The sequence below is a fragment of the Giraffa tippelskirchi genome, chromosome 8 (assembly GCF_054371585.1).
Source record: "Giraffa tippelskirchi isolate mGirTip1 chromosome 8, T2T-mGirTip1v1.2.pri, whole genome shotgun sequence".
Classification (NCBI taxonomy): domain Eukaryota; kingdom Metazoa; phylum Chordata; class Mammalia; order Artiodactyla; family Giraffidae; genus Giraffa; species Giraffa tippelskirchi.
The window spans coordinates 54,043,311-54,064,022 of record NC_137282.1 but is presented as its reverse complement, the minus strand read 5'-3'; the positions used below and the strand labels follow the sequence as shown (position 1 = coordinate 54,064,022).

The window sequence follows — 20,712 nt, the reverse complement described above, 5'->3', positions numbered from 1 at the left end:
ATCCTCTGATGTCTTCAGGAAATGATCATGTACCACTGGAACTATTTCAACGAAAACACACCCACCCTGAAAAACCTTTTGAGTGATTCTACTGGGTGAGAGAGTTAGAGAAAAGGTCAACTTGAGTAATAACAAAGCAGTCGGTTTCACAATTATTCTCATAATTACAGTCTCAATTTTTCATCCCTGCCTGATGGTGATGCGGCTACCTGGGGCAATAGTAATCAAAAAAAGAAGGTTCAGGTGAATTTTACTCCACTGCTCTGGAGTAATCAGTACAGAATAGATTCTCAGCTGCTCAGCATTCGGATTCATAAGCTTCTTTGTTTATGCTCATCTACAACAGGGGGCAACACATACGGGGATAAATGAACCACAGAATGAAAATCAAAAGGTATGGCTTACACCGGACTTCCCTGGTGGTCCAGTGGGCAAGACTCCATGCTTCCACTGCAGGGGGCACAGGTTCAATCTCTAGGGGGGAAAGTAAGATCTCACATGCCATGGCCAAAAAAAGAGGTATGTCCTCTGCAATGCGTTCAGTTCCCGCATTCAGGAGATGTTTCAGGCGTGAGGGTGAGGTGTTTCCTGGTGGTGTTCATGGAGGCAGGGTGCTGAGCTGAGGATGGGGACCACGAGCATCTGTTTATGATGCTTTTCGTTTGGCAGCCGGGTAGAGCTGCTATGGAAAAACACTGCCTCCGGGGTAAATACAGTTCCCATTAGAAAAATTCATCTTAGATGCCCTGAATCCAGAAGACAAGTTAATAAATCATCCAATTTGTCTGTTCTGCTTCCCTGCAGCTCTACATCTAAACAATATCAGGGAATCGCAGCTCAAACTCTTAGGAGTCTTTGGATAAGGGGGGCTCAGTGTCTGTTTAGGACTGCACCCTGGTACCCCAGTTTTATGAACGCCCTAATCTGACCTGTTCTGTTGAAGTCCTTATGGTCTATTTTCAAGAGGGGCCCATTTCCACATCTGCTTGGCAAAGGGTGTGGGATCCTGGGTTAGAAGAGATCCCGATGGTTCTGGCAGCTCTGCTTTCAAGGCATATCCCCACCCCCTACCCCTGCCACACACACACACACACACACACACACACACACACACACACACACACACCCCACACACACACATCAATATGGTAACTCCTGCTCCCAGAGGAGGGGCAAACCGGGGTGGGAGGGAGGTGTGTGGGTAGGCTGGTGGGGACAATGAACGTGGACATGGAGCCCCAGCCAAGGAAACCGTACGGATACGGAATAGGAGGAGAGCTGAGGGCAAGGCCGGTCACTAGGCAGGCTGGCCCGGGTGGGCTGGGTGGATGGTACCAATTCTGGCCTCTGCAGAGTCCCAGCTGATGAGCCAATGGGTGTGACAGGGGGAGTGAAGGATGAATGGCATGACAGACCAATGCCTCCTGAAGGGACACTGAGGTCAGCAGTTCTCATGAGCCTTCTTGGGAGTTCACCATGTTAAGAGGTTGGTTTCATGTCAAGAGGGGAAAATGTCTCAACAGCAGTTCTGGGGGTTTCCCTGAGTTTGTCTTCTGTTGCTTCTCTCCCATCCCTTCCCCTCCCATCTCCCCTCCCTTCCTTTCCCCACCCTCTCTCTCTTCCCCACTCCTAATGGGCAAAGCTTGACCACCATCTTGGGTTACGCCAACTGGGAAGAAATCTGTGGTGACCTCTTTCTCTAATTTGAGAGAATATCATGAGCTGGGCAATGGAGAAGGAAACGGCAACCCACTCCAGTATTCCTGCCTGGGGAATCCCACGGACAGAGGAGCCTGGTGGACTATACAGTCCATGGGGTTTGCAAAAGACTCAGACACGACTTAGCAACTAGACAACAAACAACAGCACGATCTGGGAAAGTGAGAAGGAGGGGGGAGGGAAAGAAAGACCGAGGCTTCTCCCAGCTCCTCCAGGAACAAGATGCTCCGTGTTTATTCCCCCAGCTTCATCTCATCCCCAGTCCCTGGGAACCCGGCTGTCGAGCTCTCGCGTCCTGCCGAGCTGCTGAGCTGAAGCCTGATGGCCCCACCCTCTGCCCTGCCCCGAGTCCCATCGCCAGCTCCTCGGAGCAAACGCGCGCAGTCGGGCTCACCTGTCACGGTGTCTTTCCTGGAAGCGTGTTCTCCTTTAGTTCCATGGTAAGTGGCGTTGCTGCCGGTGGACTCATAGTCCGTTTTCCTTTCTTTGAGGCTGATCATTTCCCGAGGTGAAGCTGGGGCACTTGCTACATAAAGAAATCGAAAGGGTCACTTTCTGTGTGTCATCCCACAGCACGTACAGCTTCTCACACAAACACGTGAAGTCAAAAGGGCACCGGGCTAAGCACAGGTCAGTATGTGTACACGGACCTGTCGACTGACTTTTATTTTTGTTCTTTTGACTCTTCTCTTTCCCCCTCCCCTTATTCCATGTCATGCAGTGCTTTCTAGTTAAGGGGCCATGCAACTTGGAGGCAGGGAACTAAATACTATATCCTGGGAGCATCTTCCCAAGAGAGACACCCTTGTGGGGCTGTGACCTGCTCAAGGTGTATGGGACAGTTTTAAGAATGAGATCCATCTTGGTTTCTTTTTCTTCTTTTCTCTTTTCTTTCCCTTTCTTTCCTTTCTTCTTCCTTCCTTTTAAAAATTTAGATGTGTTTCAGAAGAGTGATGACTGATATTGAAGAATCTCTGATTAAATCAGATGAGTTTTGCTTAAATTCTGAGTCACGCAGAAATGGCTGTAAAGGAAGGCAGAGGCTATTTGTGGGGCCAGTGTAGCCCCACCTCCAAGATCCTCTCCATAAGCCTGCAGAGGTGGCTGGGGGCATGGTATGAGGAGAGCACCTGTCTTCGGATGAGTGTCCTTGCTACATTTCAAATGCCCCCAACAATTGTGCACACACAGTTTGCACCCTTGATATTCTATGCCTGTCAGACCTGGAAACTGAGCCTTGTCAACCCTTTGGGTCTTCATTTCTAAAATGACAGGTTTAATTCGACTTCCCTGGGTTTAACAAACTGGTCCCAGAACAGAGGAAAAGATTTACTTGGACTAAAGGAAACAAACAGAAAGTTTTGTTTTTTAAAAAGATTAGATGGAGTGGTAGCAACTAAGCAGCCCTTCCAACACAGAAATGTGTTGGGAGAAGTGGAGGTTAAGTGAGTGTGCTGGTGCTAAGGCAGCCATTGTGTGGGCATCTTACAGGCTGACCTCAGATTGGTCTCCACGCTCCTCAGTGAGGCCAATTGCATCCCAAGCTTAGTCAATTGCATCTCACTTGAGTGCAGGCATGGAGCCTGCCCTAGCTTCCATGTCTGAGAGCAGTGCTTCATAAACTTGTTTAACCTTGAGACTCACCTGAGAACCTGGGGATCCTAAAACCAGATCCCTAAAATTCTGAACCTGAATTTTCAGTATATGGGCCTAGGAATTAATATTTAGCAAGCACACGTGGTGATTATTAAGGCTAGGGAATCTCTGGAGAGCTCTGATTTTTAGGATCAAGCTCTCTTTCTCTTACTGGTATCCAAGCCTCTCCCCAGTCAAGCCTCAGTTTACCCTCCTGTTTCTGGTTCTACATCCTTTGCAGGGTCCCCCAGGTCCAGCCCACTGGGCCTGCTTGTTCCCTGAGTCACCTGATTCATTTCATTGAACTTAGCATCTTCCATGGACAAAGCCCCGTGCCAGACACCGGGGACAGAAACACGAGTCACGGCCCACTTTCTGAACTTGAGGAGCTCTTCATCAGGTCAGGAAATAAAGCCAGACTAAATAAGAGGGAGAGGCTCAGTGGATGTCTCAGCCCAGTGGTGGGAAGTTAACAGAAGGGACCTTTACCCATCCTTTCCTGAAAGGCCTCCGACTCACCTGTCAGACCTGTCAAATAAAATCGAGGCTCACTGCTCAGCTCTTGAAACCCTTGGAGGTTTCCAATCCTGGCTACCCATCAGAATTAATTACCTGAAATACTCAAAAATACAGCAATGCTACACCTGGCCCCTCTCCCCCAGTGAGTTGGATCAGAATCTCTGGGTGTAAATTCAGTGGGAAATCAGGGAAGAAATTTTCCACTGTCCCACGTAACTCAGCCAGGCTCTGGGTCCAGTTTCTGCACATCCTAAGCACCCAGGCTACTGTGTCTCGCTCACCCCTTCCACCTCTGTCCTCTTTCCTCTCTTCCTCTCCTGGGAGAGTCCCTTCCTGCCCTTGCTCCTCTGATCCCAGGTCTACTGCATAGAGACTGGCCTTTTATGAGTCACTGCCAACAGTCACGAAGGGACAATATTTTGGAGCCTCTTGTACAAAGCTTTTAAATTGAGAATCTAATATTGCACAGATGGTGGTCTATATGAAACTATGTCAAGTGTGTAATTATCTCCTGAGACCTCACACACAGTGGTCTGAGTCTCCGGTAAGCCAGGATGATACTTCTGGAAAAATCAAATCATGCCCACGAGTGTTTATTGGGTGCCTTAGATGTGCTGTGCCAGGGGACTACCAGGCGGGACTCTAGCTGCATCCCTGAGATGCTGGCATCCTTAAAGGCAGTGCTTCTCTTCCTGGGCACCTTCCAATTTATTATGATTCCATCTTCCTAACACGGACTGATTCTTCAAAATCAGAGCTCTTAGAAAGACACCATCCTTGAGCTTCCCAGACTCACTGCTCTTTTGTTGTTGTTCTGTCGCTCAGTTGTGTCTGACTCTTTGTGACCCCATGGACTGCAGCACGCTAGGCTTCCCTGTCCATCACTATCTCCCCGAGTTTGCTCAGACCCATGTCCATCGAGTCAGTGATGCCATCCAACCATCTCATCCTCTGTCACCCGCTTCTCCTCCTGCCCTCAATCTTCCCCAGCATCAGGGTCTTTTCCGATGAGTCAGCTCTTCACATCAGGTGGCCAAAGGACTGGAGCTTCAGCTTCAGCATCAGTCTTTCCAGTGAATATTCAGGGTTGATTTCCTGAATTAGGATTGACTGGTTTGATCTCCTTATCTTTTTAAGAATTATGAAGATACTATGTGTAAAAGGCCACCTCCATGCTTCTGAGGCAAGTGGCACTTTCTTGAGTTACACGGGGTTTCCTAATTCTTGTTCAGTGTGAAGCTAAATGTTACAAGCAATAACACAGCACTAAAAATAAAAGCTTTCAAGGGGCTGGGAGAAGGTAATTTATTTCAATCAAATAGTCCCCATTCATTTCTGATTTTCCTCACTGCTCTGATAGTAAAGCATGATGTAAAGTTTCATGACAAACGTGCTCAAGGGCAGAGGGGATACCCTGCTGAGGGCACTCTGTACTGTGTCCTTTGAGATGTGATTCCAGAAAATATAGTTTCTTTGGCAGGAGGAAGGCAGTGAAGGGCAAGGAAAAACTTTTGTTAAATAAAGGCTTATATACCTGAATGTATGAGTACAATTATTCATTGCATGCTAGAATAAACCAACAATAAAATCTATGCCACTTATATACTAAGCAATATGTTCATATTTTTCCTTTGATGAGTTCTTTAATCTTTGGCGTTACATAAAGTGACTGAAAAAGGGTTTAAAAATAAGGTGTCTTTACAAGTAGATAAGAAAAGCTTGTTCCCAAGTTAAGCAATAGAAGAGACAAAAGCAGGGGCAATATATTAAGTAGGGGGTTAGAAGGTACAAATTATTTTGTATAAAATGAGCTAGAAGGATATATTGTACAACACACAGAATATAGCTAATATTGTACAATAATATAAATGGAGAATAATGTTTGTTTTTTTATATTTTTTTATTTTTTTGAGAATAATGTTTAAAAATTGTGAATCACTATATTGTACACCTGTAACTTATATAATGTTGCATATCAATTATATTTCAATAAAAATTTTTGTAAAAGAATGAAACAAAATTAGAAAAAATTAAATTGAATGATTTAAAAGTCAAGGTTGGTTATAATATGAATATACAAATGACTTATCTGCTGGTTTACAGGTAATAATAAAAAGCAAATCAGGTATAGAACAGTAATGAAAGCTGCAATGATAGCTCTCCAATGCACGTCAATCTCAAGGAGGGAAGAGCACATCCTCTTTCCCTTACTTTGTATCCCAGTTATAATGAACAAAATGCAACTTAAACTACCTAAAGTTGGACAAATGTCTATGGAAAACCCTGACCTGCAAACACTAGGCAGTTCTATTTATTCTTATTCCTCCCTGAATGCAGGTCCAGGATGCGTATTTCATGCCTATGACACCTCTTAGAGATTTGTAGAACTCTATCAGAAGTTTGTGCATGTAGAACACAGAGTCACCCCTGCTATAGAAAGAAAGTAGATGCATTTGACATTTCTATCAAATGTCCCAGCTGGGATGGCCCTCTGGCCTGTGGGGTCAGCTAAGGGGCTGGGGAGGGGGCTTGGATCCAAGGGAGGCAGATGGCTGGTGCCGGGACCCTCTTACCTGAGCGGTTGTTGGGGGACACACGCACGGGGGAGATGGAGGGCGTGCGGGACGAGGAGTAGGGTCTTTGCCGATCCCTCTCAATGGTTGAAGATGAGGCTACGAAGTGATACTGTGACCATCCATCCTGCAACAGACAGCACAGCAGGCGCCCGTCACGTGGGGAAGGCACGGGGATTCCTCACCTCCTGACACTGGGTGTTCAGAGCATTCGAATGTGTGAAACATTTCTCCAGTCTGTCAGGGGAGATCTCAGGTCTGCTTCTCAGCCACCCAGGTTAACAGAGAGGAGTGTTCACTGAGACCCTCCTGCTCCCTCCAGACAGCCTGATGCTGGCAGGGCCCGCCCTGAGTGCTGGCTTTCCTTTCCAGGTGTGGAAGAAGTGATCCCTTTGCAACTCTGCTTTGGCCTGAAGATTGTATTTAAATAAAAATAGGATGCTCAGAGGCACTTTTCAGGTGGTGTGAGTGGTAAGAACCCACCTGCCAATGCAGGAGACATACGAGACACGGGTTTGATCCCTGATTTGGGAAGATCCTCTGGAAGAGGGGGAGAAGGCAATGGCAACCACTCCAGTACCCTTGCCTGGAAAATCCCATGGATGGAGGAGCCTGGTAGGGTGCAGTCCATGGGGTCGCTACGAGTCGGACACGACAGAGTGACTTCATTTTCTCTTTTCCCTTTCATGCACTGGAGAAGGAAATGGCAACCCACTCCAGTGTTCTTGCCTGGAGAATCCCAGGTTCGGGGGAGCCTGGTGGGCTGCCATCTATGGGGTCGCACAGAGTCAGACACGACTGAAGTGACTTAGCAGCAGCAGCAGCCTGGAAGAGGGCACGGCAACCCGCTCCCGTATTCTTGCCTGGAGAATCTCACGGACAGGGGAGCTTGGCGGGCTACAGTCCATAGGGTCACAAAGAGTCGGACAAGACTGAAGCGCCTTAGCATGCATGCACACAGGATGCTCAGAATGACCCTGAAACCATGTTTTGCCTACTTGGCTCTAGATCTGTCTGACCCTCTTTTCAACAACTTTAAAGTTTTCCAAAGTCTTTACTCTTTTGTTCTTGAGACCAATCCATTAGTGATCAGAATGCCGAGGACCATTGTCCCTTCTGGTTTATCTCCCTTACACTGTTTTGAGCCTCTTCTCTGCCACCAATGCCCCCGTCCCCGCCAGCTCAAGACCTTCAGCATGACTGGTGCTGAGTAGTCACACCTAGGTTGCTGTGTTCTCTGAATTGCCCCAGGAATTATTAGAGCATATTAAAAATGTGCTTAGTCACTCAGTCGTTTCCGACTCTTTGTGACCCCATGGACTGCCAGGCTCCTCTGTCCATGGAATCCTCCAGGCAAGAAAACTGGAGTGGGCTGCCATTTCTTTCTCCTATCAATTAATTCTCCATTCACCTTCCAACATTTGGTTACTACAGGAAAAGCATATATACCATTTTTCATTATGAAAACTAAATAAAAAACTAAATAAGTACATCATGGATCATTTTGTATTCAGAAAGCACAAAGAAGAAAATAAAAATAGCCAACAGTTCCACTCTCTCCTCTTTCCCTGAGAACTCCTGTTAAGATGTCACAATATTACTTTTTTCTTTCATTTTTTTTCTTTTTTAATTCAAGTTCAGTTTTATCAAAGCAAGATGTCAAACAGTACTGGCATTATCAAGGAAAAGCAGACACCTGCCCCACTCTTAACTCCTGCTTTACAGACACAACCATTTTCAACTCTTTTGATTTTTTTTCCCCTGACTTTTCTTAGGGACTCAATTCTCTATAAGGAATCATTGCAAACATAATCAGATGAAAGTTAACCAAGAAGAGAATCTATACTCATTTCAATATTTGTGTCTTTCTTTACGTAATTCTCATTATTGCTCTATTTGACTGGTAGGATAAAGCCAAAATTAGAAGAATGCTGTTTTAAAAGCTATTACTTAACGCTTACTGAGTTTTACTGCACGACAAGATTTTCTCAACAGTATCATGGGTTGGCTACTATTATTATCTCCATTTTACAGAGGAAGAATCTGAGCTTTAGAAAGTTAATGGGCCACCCAAAGTCAAACAGTAAACAAGTGAAAACTTGTGGTAATACTAAGATGTGAGATACTGAAAACAGAAAAACTCTAATTTGAAAAGATAACTGCACCTCAGGGTTCACAGCAGCTCTATTTACAATAGCCAAGACATGGAAGCAATCTCAATGTCCATCGACAGGTGAATGGATAAAGAAGATGAGGTAATTATGTACAGTGATGCAATGGAGTACTGGGCCATTAAAGGGATGAAATAATGTGATTTGTAGCAATATAGATGGACCTAAAGAATCTCATATTAAGTAAAGTCAGACAGAGAAAGATCAATCACACTGTATCACCTATGTGTGGAAACTAAAAAACTGATACAAATACAATAATCTGAAAAACAGAAAAAACTCCCTGACATGGAAAACAAATTTATGGGTATCAAAGGGAGAAGTGGGGGAGGGATACATTAGGAGTTTGGGATTAACAGATACACACCACTATTTATAAAATAAACAAGGACCTACTATATAGTAGCTCTGATTGCCCAGTTGGTAAAGAATCCACCTGCAATGCAGGAGACCCCGGTTCGATTCCTGGGTTGGGAAGATCCCCTGGAGAAGGGAACAGCTACCCACTCCAGTATTCTGGCCTGGAGAATTCCATGGACTGTATAGTCCATGGGGTCACAAAGAGTTGGACATGACTGAGCAACTTTCACTTTACTATACAGAACAAGGAACTATACTGTAATAATCTATAATGGAATAACTTGTAATAACCTATAGTGGAAAAGAATCTGAAATAGTATATATATCTCTCTAACTGAATCACTTTGCTGTACACCTGAAACACTGCAAATCAACTTCAACTCAGTAAAAAGATGCGGCTGATCGATATGTTCCTGAAAGCAAGGTGAGAGAGTTGAGAAATGCAGGTGGGGAGTTGCTGTTCCATGGCGGGTGGTTGGGCAAGTACTCCAGCAACAGTCAACAAGGCAGCAGGGACCTGGCTGATGGCAAGAAGCCAGACACCGAAGACACAGGCTGGGGTTTCCAAGCCAAGAGAGGAGCAGAGATGAAGGTCCTGGGGTGGGAAAGGTCTGGGCTGCTGTGAGGGGAAGAGAAGTTCTCTGTGATGGAAGGGGAGTGAGCAAGAGGCAATCAGGAAGACAGGATGCCTTATGGGTGTCAGGGCAGTCTGGGGAGAGTCAAGCAGCAACAGGGAGACAAGGGAAGGAGCTTTTCCACCAGAGTCAAGGAGAGATGACCCTGGCCTGAGTAGGGGCTAGTGGCGAGCAAGGGGCTGGTCTGGCATCTATGGTGGGAGGATCTGCTGATGCCTGGGCTACTGGGTGTGGAAGTGTGTGTGTGTGTGTTAGTTGCTCAGTCCTGTCTGACTCTTTGCAACCCCATGGACTGTAGTCCACCAGGCTTCTCTGTCCATGGGATTCTTCAGGCAAGAATACTGGAGTGGGTTGCCATTTTCTTCTCCAGGGAATCTTCCCAACCCAGAGATGAAATCTGGGTCTCCTGCATTGCAGGTGGGTGTGGAAAAGATAAACCTGACCTTGATGCTGCTGGTGTGAACAACGGGGGCTGGAGACGCCATTCACTGAGACAGGGGCCAGTGGAAAGGGAGTGGCTTTAGGAGGTGAGATCAATAGTGCCATCTGGGATGTGCTGAGTTCTAGATGCCTGTGGGACACGACAGAAAAGAGAAGAAAGCAGAAGCGGAAAACTGGAATTTCAGGAGTGATGTCAGACCCGAGGCAAAATTTTGGAGTTCTATATACAGATATCATAAAGTTAAGAGAAAAGATGGAAGCCTTGCATGTGAGTGCAAAGAGAGGAAAGCACAGGACACAGGGCTGGGACACTGCAATATTGAGAGAGCACAGAGAGCAGGGAAAACAGTTCATAGGACAATGGGAAGGACCAGGGTAAGCTGGGAGCGGAACTAGAAGGATGTGATGTCAGGCAAGATTAGGAAAGAGGATGAACAAAGCAGGAGAAGGAGCCCAGCTGAATAACAAGAAGGACAAAAAATGGACCACTGGGCTTGGGAAGATGGAAGTCAGCATGGCTGAAACAAAAGAACTTTCTTTGGTCTGGTTGGTTAATCTCTTAGTTCAGTTCAGTTCAGTTCAGTCGCTCAGTCGTGTCCGACTCTTTGCGACCCCATGAATCACAGCACGCCAGGCCTCCCTGTCCATCACCAACTCCCGGAATTTACCCAAACCCATGTCCATCGAGTCGGTGATGCCATCCAACCATCTCATCCTCTGTCGTCCCCTTCTCCTCCTGCCCCCAATCCTTCCCAGCATCAGGGTCTTTTCCAATGAGTCAACTCTTCGCATGAGGTGGCCAAAGTATTGGAGTTTCAGCTTCAACATCAGTCCTTCCAATGAACACCCAGGACTGATCTCCTTTAGGATGGACTGGTTGGATCTCCTTGCAGTCCAAGGGACTCTCAAGAGTCTTCTCCAACACCACAGTTTAACTCAGGTGGGCTCAAAAGATAGTGAGAATTGATGAAAGAGAAATGGTGAGTGCAGACAGCCTTTGGCAAAGGCTGACTATTACAGGGAGCAGAGAAATGAGGCTTGAAGAGCTAGAGCAGCTCAGAGATACTTTAATATATCCCCTGGAGGAGATTGCAGTGTTTCGCATGCTGATGGGAATGTCTCGACACAGAGGAGGAAAAATCTGGGATGCAGGGGAGAAGGGAAACAGTTCTTAAGGAAAGGGGCGTCTTGTTTTCTGATATTTTCTGAAGCGGCGGGGTGGGGATGTGAAGTGAGGTCATCTGCTGAGAGTGAGGAAGAGTTGGAGTTTAGAGGATGGAAAAGGAGATGGGAAGGTAGGGAAGAGGAAGGAAGAGAGGAAGAAGAGAGACGTGAGATGGTTCTTGAGGTAAGCAGGGAGCAGGTTGACCATCGCTAGGTGGTCCAGTGGCCAGAAGCTGAGATGAAACGTGAGGCTGGTGGCAGTGAATTCACGGGCATAAGAAGACTCCTACCCATGGTGGCTTGTTTTCTCAGCTGCCCTGGAACAGGTATGAGGAAATGGAACTGGATGGGGGTCGTCAGGAGAGTGACCTGCAAGGAGACAGGGACAAGGAGATGCAAAGGGCAGGTCATGGAAGCTCTTGGAATCTAAGCTGGGTAGAGAGGAAAGTGGAGATCTGGGAAGGAGATGGAGAATGCACACAAGTCAGTGGATTGAGGATCTGCAGAGGGTCGGGGCACTTTACAGATGCTGGGGGTTTCCTTGATGGAAGGCAGAGGAGAACTTTCTGGAAAGAGCAATGAGCAAGAGGGAGATACCTGGTCCACCTCCAAGAAGAGGGGCTGGGACCTGAAAGGTCACCATGTGAGAGGGCTGCAGGGGGCTGGGGGGTGTCCTTGGGGGCAGCGGATCTCAGAGCAAGAAGACTGAACAAAGACAAGGGGTGGGTATTGGATGGGGGCTTCCTAGGTATAGTGCTAGTGGTAAAGAACTCGGCTGCCAATACAGGAGACACAAGAAACGTGAGTTTGATCCCTGGATTCGGAAGATCCTCTGGAGGAGAGCATGGCAACCCACCCCAGTATTCTTGCCTGGAGATTCCCATGGACAGAGGAGCCTGGCAGGCTACATCCATAGGGTCATAAAGAGTCAGACATAACTGAAGTGACTTAGCATGCATGTATGCATGGGTATTGGATAGAGGGGGTCCTATTGACAGCAGACCGTGGGCTCAAGGGTGAAAGGATGGGGGGCGGGAAGGAGGAAGGGGGAATCCAGGGCAAATGGCTGGTTGTTTAGAGCCTCTGAGTGAGACAAGTCCAGAAGTGATGGCTGACCCAGCAGTCTTGGGCAGTTGGTGGTGACTGAGGTAAGGAGGGTCTAGGGGCAAACAGCTAAAACCATCTCAGGGAGGGCGGGAGCCATGGGAAGAGGCAGCTGTCCTTGTCTGGGTAGGAGAAGAAAATGTACTGTCTCTGCAGGAATTCAGGGCATTTCTCTTAAATTCTCGGGGTGGGGGGGGTGGGGAGGAAGGGAAGGGGCATCTTACAGAAGCATGTGAAGTATTTCAGAAGGGAATGGACCCATTGCTCAATATGGGAACAACTTACAAATTTGTTTTAAAAGATATTCCTTTCTTTCGAAGGGAATGCTTTGTTGACAGCAAATGTCCTTAAATAGGTCCAAATAGAGGCAGATTATTTTATGTTTGTCTCACCTGCAATTTCAAAGACGATGTACTGTGTGTGTGTGCGGAGTGTTCTAGGTAGTGGCTCAGGAAATTGCTTTAATCAAAACCTTGGCTTCCTTGGTCATGAGTAAGTAATGATACTCCATAGATCATGAAAGGTGGACACAGTACTTCATAATAAGAATACTGGCTAATATCTGATCTAAGACCTATGGAGACCCAGGGATAAACGTGGCCCAATTCTAGCCTGGTTTGACTTGGGCAGTATCACTCTATTACTCGGCATCGCCCTCTTATACAGGTAAGTGCAGATGTTTTGCTCAACAGTTCCAAACTGATGATGCTTCCCAGGGGGTGCAAGTGGTAAAGAACCTTCCTGCCAATGCAGGAGGTGTAAGAGACGTGGGTTCGATCCTTGGGTTGGGAAGATCTTCTGGAGGAGGGCATGGCAACCCACTCCAGTATTCTTGCCTGGAGAATCCCATGGACAGAGGAGCCTGGTGGGCTACAGTCCATGGCGTCACCAACAGTTGGACACGACTGAATCGACTTGGTTTGCACAGCACAGATTCCATTGAGACCAGCTAAGTAGTTATATCTCTGGAAATGTCAGGAAAGGGGCTGTAATAATAAAACTGCTTATGAAGGAAGAAAGAATAACAAAGCACCAAAAAACAGCTTTCAAATCCTTCTTGAGACCCATTTCTGAGAGTGTAGACGCGTGACAGAGATGAGCCGTGTAGGTGACTTGTCTGTGGGCAGTGAGATCGGTGGACACCTGCCGATGACAGGGAGGGTGTTAGAGGCACCTAGAATGCCCCCCCCACCGGCCAGACACCTTTGTGTAAAGCCAGCGCCCATGCACATCTGAGCACAGAAACTTTGAATGAAGGTGTGGGGCGGGAACCTGGGGAACAATATGAAGTGGAAACCCAGTGAAGGCTCTGGGTTACAGCAGTGTCCTGAGCCACAGCTTGTGAGCCCCTGGGATGCTAGGAAGGTGACCTGGTTACTGCTCCATCACCATCTTCCCCTCCTCTACTGCTGCAAAGTGAAATGTGTGATGACAAAAACAAAGACTTCCAATATCGCTAGAGTCACCAAGGCCCAGAGGGGACTTCAGCTTTAATTCTGAAGGCACATCCTTCCACACTCCATGGAAAAGCATAACCTTGGATGCTAGAGACCAGGGCACAGATGAATCAGCACTGGTCTTAGTGATGCTGAATAATTTCCTAGAGGATAGATCTCACGACCCTACACATCTTATACTGCATGAAAATTTTAGTCATTCAACTGAAAAATATATTTTTTTAAATCACTGCAGATGGTGACTGCAGCCATGAAATTAAAAGACGCTTACTCCTTGGAAGGAAAGTTATGATCAACCTAGATAGCATATTAAACAGCAGAGACATTACTTTGCTAACAAAGGTCCGTCTAGTCAAGGCTATGGTTTTTCCAGTGGTCATGTATGGATATGAGAGTTGGACTATAAAGAAAACTGAGCACCAAAGAATTGATGCTTTTGAACTGTGGTGTTGGAGAAGACTCTTGAGAGTCCCTTGGACTGCAAGGAGATCCAACCAGTCCATCCTAAAGGAGATCAGTCCTGGGTGTTCATTGGAAGGACTGATGTTGAAGCTGAAACTCCAATACTTTGGCCAACTGATGTGAAGAGCTGACTCATTGGAAAAGACCCTGATGCGGGGAAAGATTGAGGGCAGGAGGAGAAGGGGACAACAGAGGATGAGATGGCTGGATGGCATCACCGACTTGATGGACATGGGTTTGGGTAAACTCCAGGAGTTGGTGATGGACAGGGAGGCCTGGTGTGCTGCGGTTCATGGGGTCGCAAAGAGTCAGACACGACTGAGCGACTGAACTGAACTGAAAGAAGGAACATGAAGACATATCTTCTTTGAGAAAGTTTTTCTGAGCTAATATTTTCTTTTATCTAACTATCCCTGGATGTCCTCGTTGTTTAGCCAGCCTGCAATCCGTTTATGATTCATTGACTTCCCACTGTCATTCAGAAAGACTTGAAAGGGGTTTACAGAAACACACAACTTGGGAACACAGCCTTTGAATCATAATCAAAACAATTATTTTGAATCAATCATCAACCTCTTTGATGACTATGTTTTCTTTTTAGTGTTTTAACTCTCTGTAGATCAGAGGCTGTGCCCCAAATTCTATTGGGTACTTCACCACAGCTTCCCTTCATACCATGCCTTTGGCTTAGATAAGAAAGTTCAGGGAAGGAAACAGAATGAAGAACCACCGTAGTAACTAGGGCCGGGCCGTTAATCCTTAATATTGATGACAAAGAACTCTTTTCAAGTCTGTCTCTCATCTCCAGCGGAATGACCGCCAAGTCGTGCCCTTCAGCTCAAGACCCAGCCAAGTTGTCAAAAATGTGATATGAGAGCCGCATCTCAAATTGGTTTTTATTTTCAACGCATTAAACTTAAAACTGGAGGTTGTTAAATTGTTCCAAGTATATAGAGATAGAAATCCAAAAGAGAAGACAGGTTCAAAGTCATTGAACTTTAAATTGCCACCAGAAATAATCTGCTTTTCTTTATCTTACCCTTTTACTGTCCTTCCACCACTTTCAGCTTCTGTGTGAAAGTTCCTGGCATGTTTATGAAATTGTTTCATCCCCCAAAGCTAGTCTCATCCATATCATTACTTTCAATGGTCCAGAAAGTGTGAGAATCAAGGGAACTTTCTTCACAGCCTCATGACCGTTAGATCCTCATGGTTTGTTTAAACGGTGGTCACTGTATTATTTCCTACTGATCTTCCCCTTCTGTATTTTGAGGTCCCTGAATTTATACCCATCTCCATCTTACATGCTTTTACCATCCCACACACATCTCCACCAAGATTGTGCTAAAACTTTCAGCATCAGAGTTGGGACGAAAGATCTAAGTGACTTTCAGACCTGTCTACATGAGGTTAGTATAATACACACTCACCCCGTAGCCTTTTTTCTGCAAATTGTGCAGGATATTCAATTTAGATCAGCACATGAATGTTAGGTTTGTGTGGAAAGAATGAACGGAGCTGTTTGTCAAGGCTCAGAACTGCTTTCACCGTGGGTCTCTCTCTTGCTAGAGGTATGATTAGACAACTGTCCAGGTCCGCCCACCTCTCCCAGGATCCACTGGGCTCACGATGACTGGTCAGCTCTGTCTTGGTTTCTTATCCAGAAATTAAGGGCAGAATGATTCAATCAGCTTTAAATATAGTTTAAATTTAAACTATATTTTATATATAAAAAATATAGTTTTAAATACAGTTTTAAAATATATATTTAAAAGTATATATTTATTTTTAATAAATACTTTATTTACTTAAATATTTAAGTTTTAAATATAGTTCTTCCTAGGCCTCAGCTTCTGAGATCCTGTTTAAATTGTTTTGAGTAGGGTCTGGGCATTGGTATTTTCAAAATGAATAGCATGTCTGGGAACCACTAGCTTGGAGTTTGTATGCATACCTGGCAGTGATTAATAGGGATATAGAATACATTTTAAAGGGCAAAATCCCAGGAAGCCCTTAGGGCTCCGACTCCATTTGGCAGTGCCAGATACGGCATTCCCAAGGTTGACTTCCACAGGAACAAAAATAAGTCCAACTCAGGCCAGAGAGGTGCCCCCCTGCCCCCTGACATCCTACTCTTACCTGATTATTCAACATCACCACGTGGCTCATTTTCACAGCCTACATCTTTGATCAGGCAGCTCTGAGACCTCACACAACACCTGCTCTTTTTCTACCTGTCAGATCTTACTCATCCTGCTCAGTTTGGAGCCAGGTAAACAGGCAGTGGGGCAATACACGTTCCATAAATCACTATTACTAAATGAATTATGCCTCTGAGGTTCAGGGGAGCTTTTAACAGTGCTGGTATGCTTTTACTTGCCTTGTTGTTGTTGATGTTGGTTAGTTGCTCAGTCGTGTCCTACTCTTTGTGACCTCATGGACTATAAATATAGCTTGCCAGGCTTTTCTGTCCATGAGATTTTCAGACAAGAATACTGGAGTGGGTTGCCATTTCCTTCTCCAGGGGATCTTTCCAACCCAGGGATCAAACTCATGTCTTCTGCATTGGCCAGTGGATTCTTCACCATTGAGCCATTAGGGAAGCCCTTTCCTTGCCTGTTATGAACAAAACGCTATGACCTTTCATTTCTGTCTGCTGCAAGCTTGTCCGTCTGCCCAGTTGTGAGGCAGGGCTGGGCCTTGTTTATTTCCTTGGTATTTCCTGGTCTCTAGCATGGTACCTGCAACACAGAGGTACCTAATAGATTCTGCTAGTTGAAGACAATGAATTAAGATGACCGCATTAGTTATTATAAATGCAATGATAATCGATGTCATAGTCTTTATTTACAGTTCTTACACTCTTACAGTTCTATAACAAATGAAGGTTATCAGAGCCTTACGGGTTTTTTAAAAAATATTTTATCTGAGAGCAATCTCATCTGCTGCTATTGGTATATCTGTTCTTTCTGACACACTGCTGGGCTGAAGGCAGTGCTAGTTTAGGTAAAATGGTACCAGGGAAAAAAGAGAAAAGAAAGAAAGGAAAAAGTAGCCCTTGGCTTGCCCACTCCACTTTTGATGGTAATGTCTTTCTGTCCTCTGTGTTTCAATGTGAGGATATAAAACCATCTCCTCTTTAACCAATTGTGTAGCTAATTCTAGAGCATCATTGTATCTGCCATACCTGGGCCCTGAATTGGTGCTGATTCCATGCACAGCTCTCAGAGCACATACCTCTTTGCACACGATGCCCGTCCCCCAATCTCTACAGCTTACTGCATCCTGCAGCTCAGAAACCACGAGCAAAGATGCTCAGTTTTCCCCAAACACAGACCTTAGCAGAGCTGGGCTAAAAGGAGGAGAAGGGAGAGAGCAACCCATTTCTCACCGGATACATACCAACTTCCTTTAGGTTGGATACAGGAACCCATGCCTGCTGCGAGGTGTGCCACGTGCCCACTGGAATGAAGGGCTCAACTTGCGGGAATGTTCCTGGGCAGGGAACACCGATGACCAGAGTCGCTGCTCTGGAGCAGAAGCTGGGCGCTGCGCATGCCCACAGGAGGTGTGCAGAGTGTGTGGATGTGATGGAATGAAATGTGCCAAGCAAGAGCATTCCCACACCTCTTCCTTCCCTGGACCAGACGGCTAGAGAGCATCCTGTGTCTGCCAGCTAAGCAGGGCGGTGAGCCCGCCCCCAGCACTGGAACAGAGAAGGGATGGAGAAGCACAGTGCCAGCTGGACCAGCAGGGAAAGGGGATTAGGGAGAGGACTTGTTCAATCTGTGTAACGAAGAGCTTACAGCAAAAATGGAGAGGAAGGGCAATATCTCAAGGATTGTTTGGAGAATCTGGTGATGAGGGAGTCTACAGAAGAGGGGTTAAGCACCAAATCTTCATCAACACACTTCAGGAGGTGAGATGAACAGGGCATGGGCGGGGGCGGGGGGTATATGTATATGTATAACTGATTCACTTTGCTGTACAGCAGAAACGAACACAACATTTTCAATCAACTATAAGCCAATAAAAAGAAACGAAATTGGGTCATTTGTAGTGACGTGGGTGAACCTAGACTCTGTCATATAGAGGGCTTCCCTGGTGGCTCAGAGAGTAATGAATCCGCCTGCAATGCAGGAGACCTGAGTTCAGTCCCTGGGTTGGGAAGATCCCTTGTAGGAGGGCATGGCAACCCACTCCAGTATTCTGGCCTGGAGAATCCCCATGGACAGAGAGGAGCCTGGCGGATTAAAGTCCAAGGGGTCGCAATGAGTCGGACACAACTGAGCGACTAAGCACAAGGTAGTGATGTGGATGAATGTAGACTGTGTTATGCCGAGTGAATTAAGTCAGAAAGAGAGAAAACAAACACTGTATATTAACGTATGTATATGGAATCTAGAAAAATGGTACAGATGAACCTATTTGCAGGGCAGGAAGAGAGACGCAGATATAGACAATGGAGCTGTGGACACTGTGTGGGAAGGAGAGGGTGGGGCAAACAGAGTAGTGTTGACACATGTACACTATCAGGTGTAAAACAGACAGCTGGTGGGAAGCTCTCTGTAGCACAAGGAGCCCAGCCCAGCGCTCTGTGGTGACCTAGGGTGTGGATGAAGGGGCGGGAGGGAGGCTTTAGAGGGAGGGGATATATGTATCAGTCAGTCAGTTCAGTCGCTCAGTCGTTTGTGACTCTTTGCAACCCCATGGACTGCAGCATGCCAGGCCTCCCTGTCCATCACCAACTCCCGGAGCTTGCTCAAACTCATGTCCATCGAGTAGGTGATGCCATCCAACCACTCCATCCTCTGTCATCCCCTTCTCCTCCCGCCTTCAATCTTTCCCCGCATCAGGGTCTTTTCCAATGAGTCAGTTCTTTGCATCAGGTGGCCAAAGTATTGGAGTTTCAGCTGCAGCATCAGTCCTTCCAATGAATATTCAGGACTGATTTCCTTTAGAATTGACTGGTTGGATCTCCTTGCAGTCCAAGGGACTCTCAAGAGTCTTCTCCAACACCACAGTTCAAAAGCATCACTTCTTCGGAGCTCAAATTTCTTTATAGTCCAACTCTCACATTGATAGATGACTACTGGAAAAACCATAGCTCTGACTAGACAGACCTTTGTTGGCCAAGTAATGTCTCTGAATTTTAATATGCTGTCTAGGTTGGTCATAGTTTTAATTTCATGGCTGCAGTCACCATCTTCAGTGATTTTGGGTAGAAGTATATGTATACTTACATATATATGTATACATAATATATATATGTATACTTACATATATATGTATACATAATATATATGTATACTTACAGCTGATTCACAGTGAAGAACAGCAGAAACTGACACAGCATTGTAAAGCAATTATCCTCCAAATAGAAAACAAAGAGGGCATGGGATTTCATGTTACCTTTTCTGTGATCTCTGACCTCTGGAATAGGCGCCCTTTAGGGATTAGACAACGATGGGGCGGAAAGTGACAAAGTTAGTGAATATCTACAGCTGTGATGTGATGGTAAGTTACATGGGGGGGCGTCCCATTTTCAGTTCTGTTTTCAAAGTGAGTTTTGGAAGTTTTGTCTTCTATACTTAGAATTTAGAAGCAATAAATCTTTTCTAGTGATAAATGACATCTCTGACTTGGACAAAAGCTTCAATAAATAATTAACCTTGAAAATGGAGAATACTTGTTCTTTCCACTGAGGATATTTGCTGGCACCCAAAATAGATATGAGGACACTGTCAGCCAGTATGTTTTTCCTCTCTTTGAAAACAGTTTTGGAACTTCTTTAATCTGGTAAGATTTAGTTGGAATCTAAACAAGGATTTCTCAGTAGGCATAGAGAGACTCTTTAGTTCTGAAGTAACAAATACATGTTTTTTTGTATGTGTTAGCTGTCCTTGAAGGCTCTTGGCACATAAAACTTGTCAATTCTAATTTGCTATGAGTGATTTGAGATATAAAGAAAGGGTGGTGTAAATCCTTAGAGCTTTTAAGCAACTCAAGTTCATCCACTCATTCAACCTAGGACATTTACAGCTTGTACTTCAATCACTTCATCAGGAACCTATTTTTTAAATGAAAGTTAAAATTTGAATTGTTGCCATGCACTGAAAAAGGTAACCAGCTGAGACATTGCTCACTTAAGAAAAATTTGATTGCTCAAAATTGTGCCAGTTTTCCAGTCATTTTTTAAGTGGAATAAACCTGTTGATGTAATCACACAAAGCAGAGAAAGAAAAGATTCCAAATTAGTGGTAGCTATACAAATATTCTCCTTATTTCAACAAAAGGTATTATAGAGAGAAAAAAAAATGGAAACAGAATATTCAGAGTCTATGTGATTGAAGACCAAGCCAGAATTTCCCTGAGGATAAACTCACAGTTCCTCTTCACTATAATAAAACAAGCTTCCATCTATTTTTAAGGTAAACTATTTGTTAAAAGAGTCATTAAAACTAATTCCATC

The 20,712-nt window shown here is 45.4% G+C and overlaps 1 protein-coding gene across 3 annotated transcripts in view; it reads right to left on the bottom strand.

The window, feature by feature from the left end:
* CTNND2 (catenin delta 2) overlaps positions 1-20,712 on the bottom strand; it is a 1,052,534-nt gene that overhangs the window by 12,285 nt on the left and 1,019,537 nt on the right. For all 3 annotated transcript variants that reach the window (XM_081517461.1, XM_081517462.1, XM_081517463.1), the window contains 2 exons: positions 6,447-6,573; positions 2,114-2,245 (listed from right to left, as the gene is read on the bottom strand). In XM_081517461.1, coding sequence (XP_081373587.1) covers positions 2,114-2,245; positions 6,447-6,573 — 259 coding nt within the window. The remainder of the gene's footprint in view (positions 1-2,113; positions 2,246-6,446; positions 6,574-20,712) is intronic.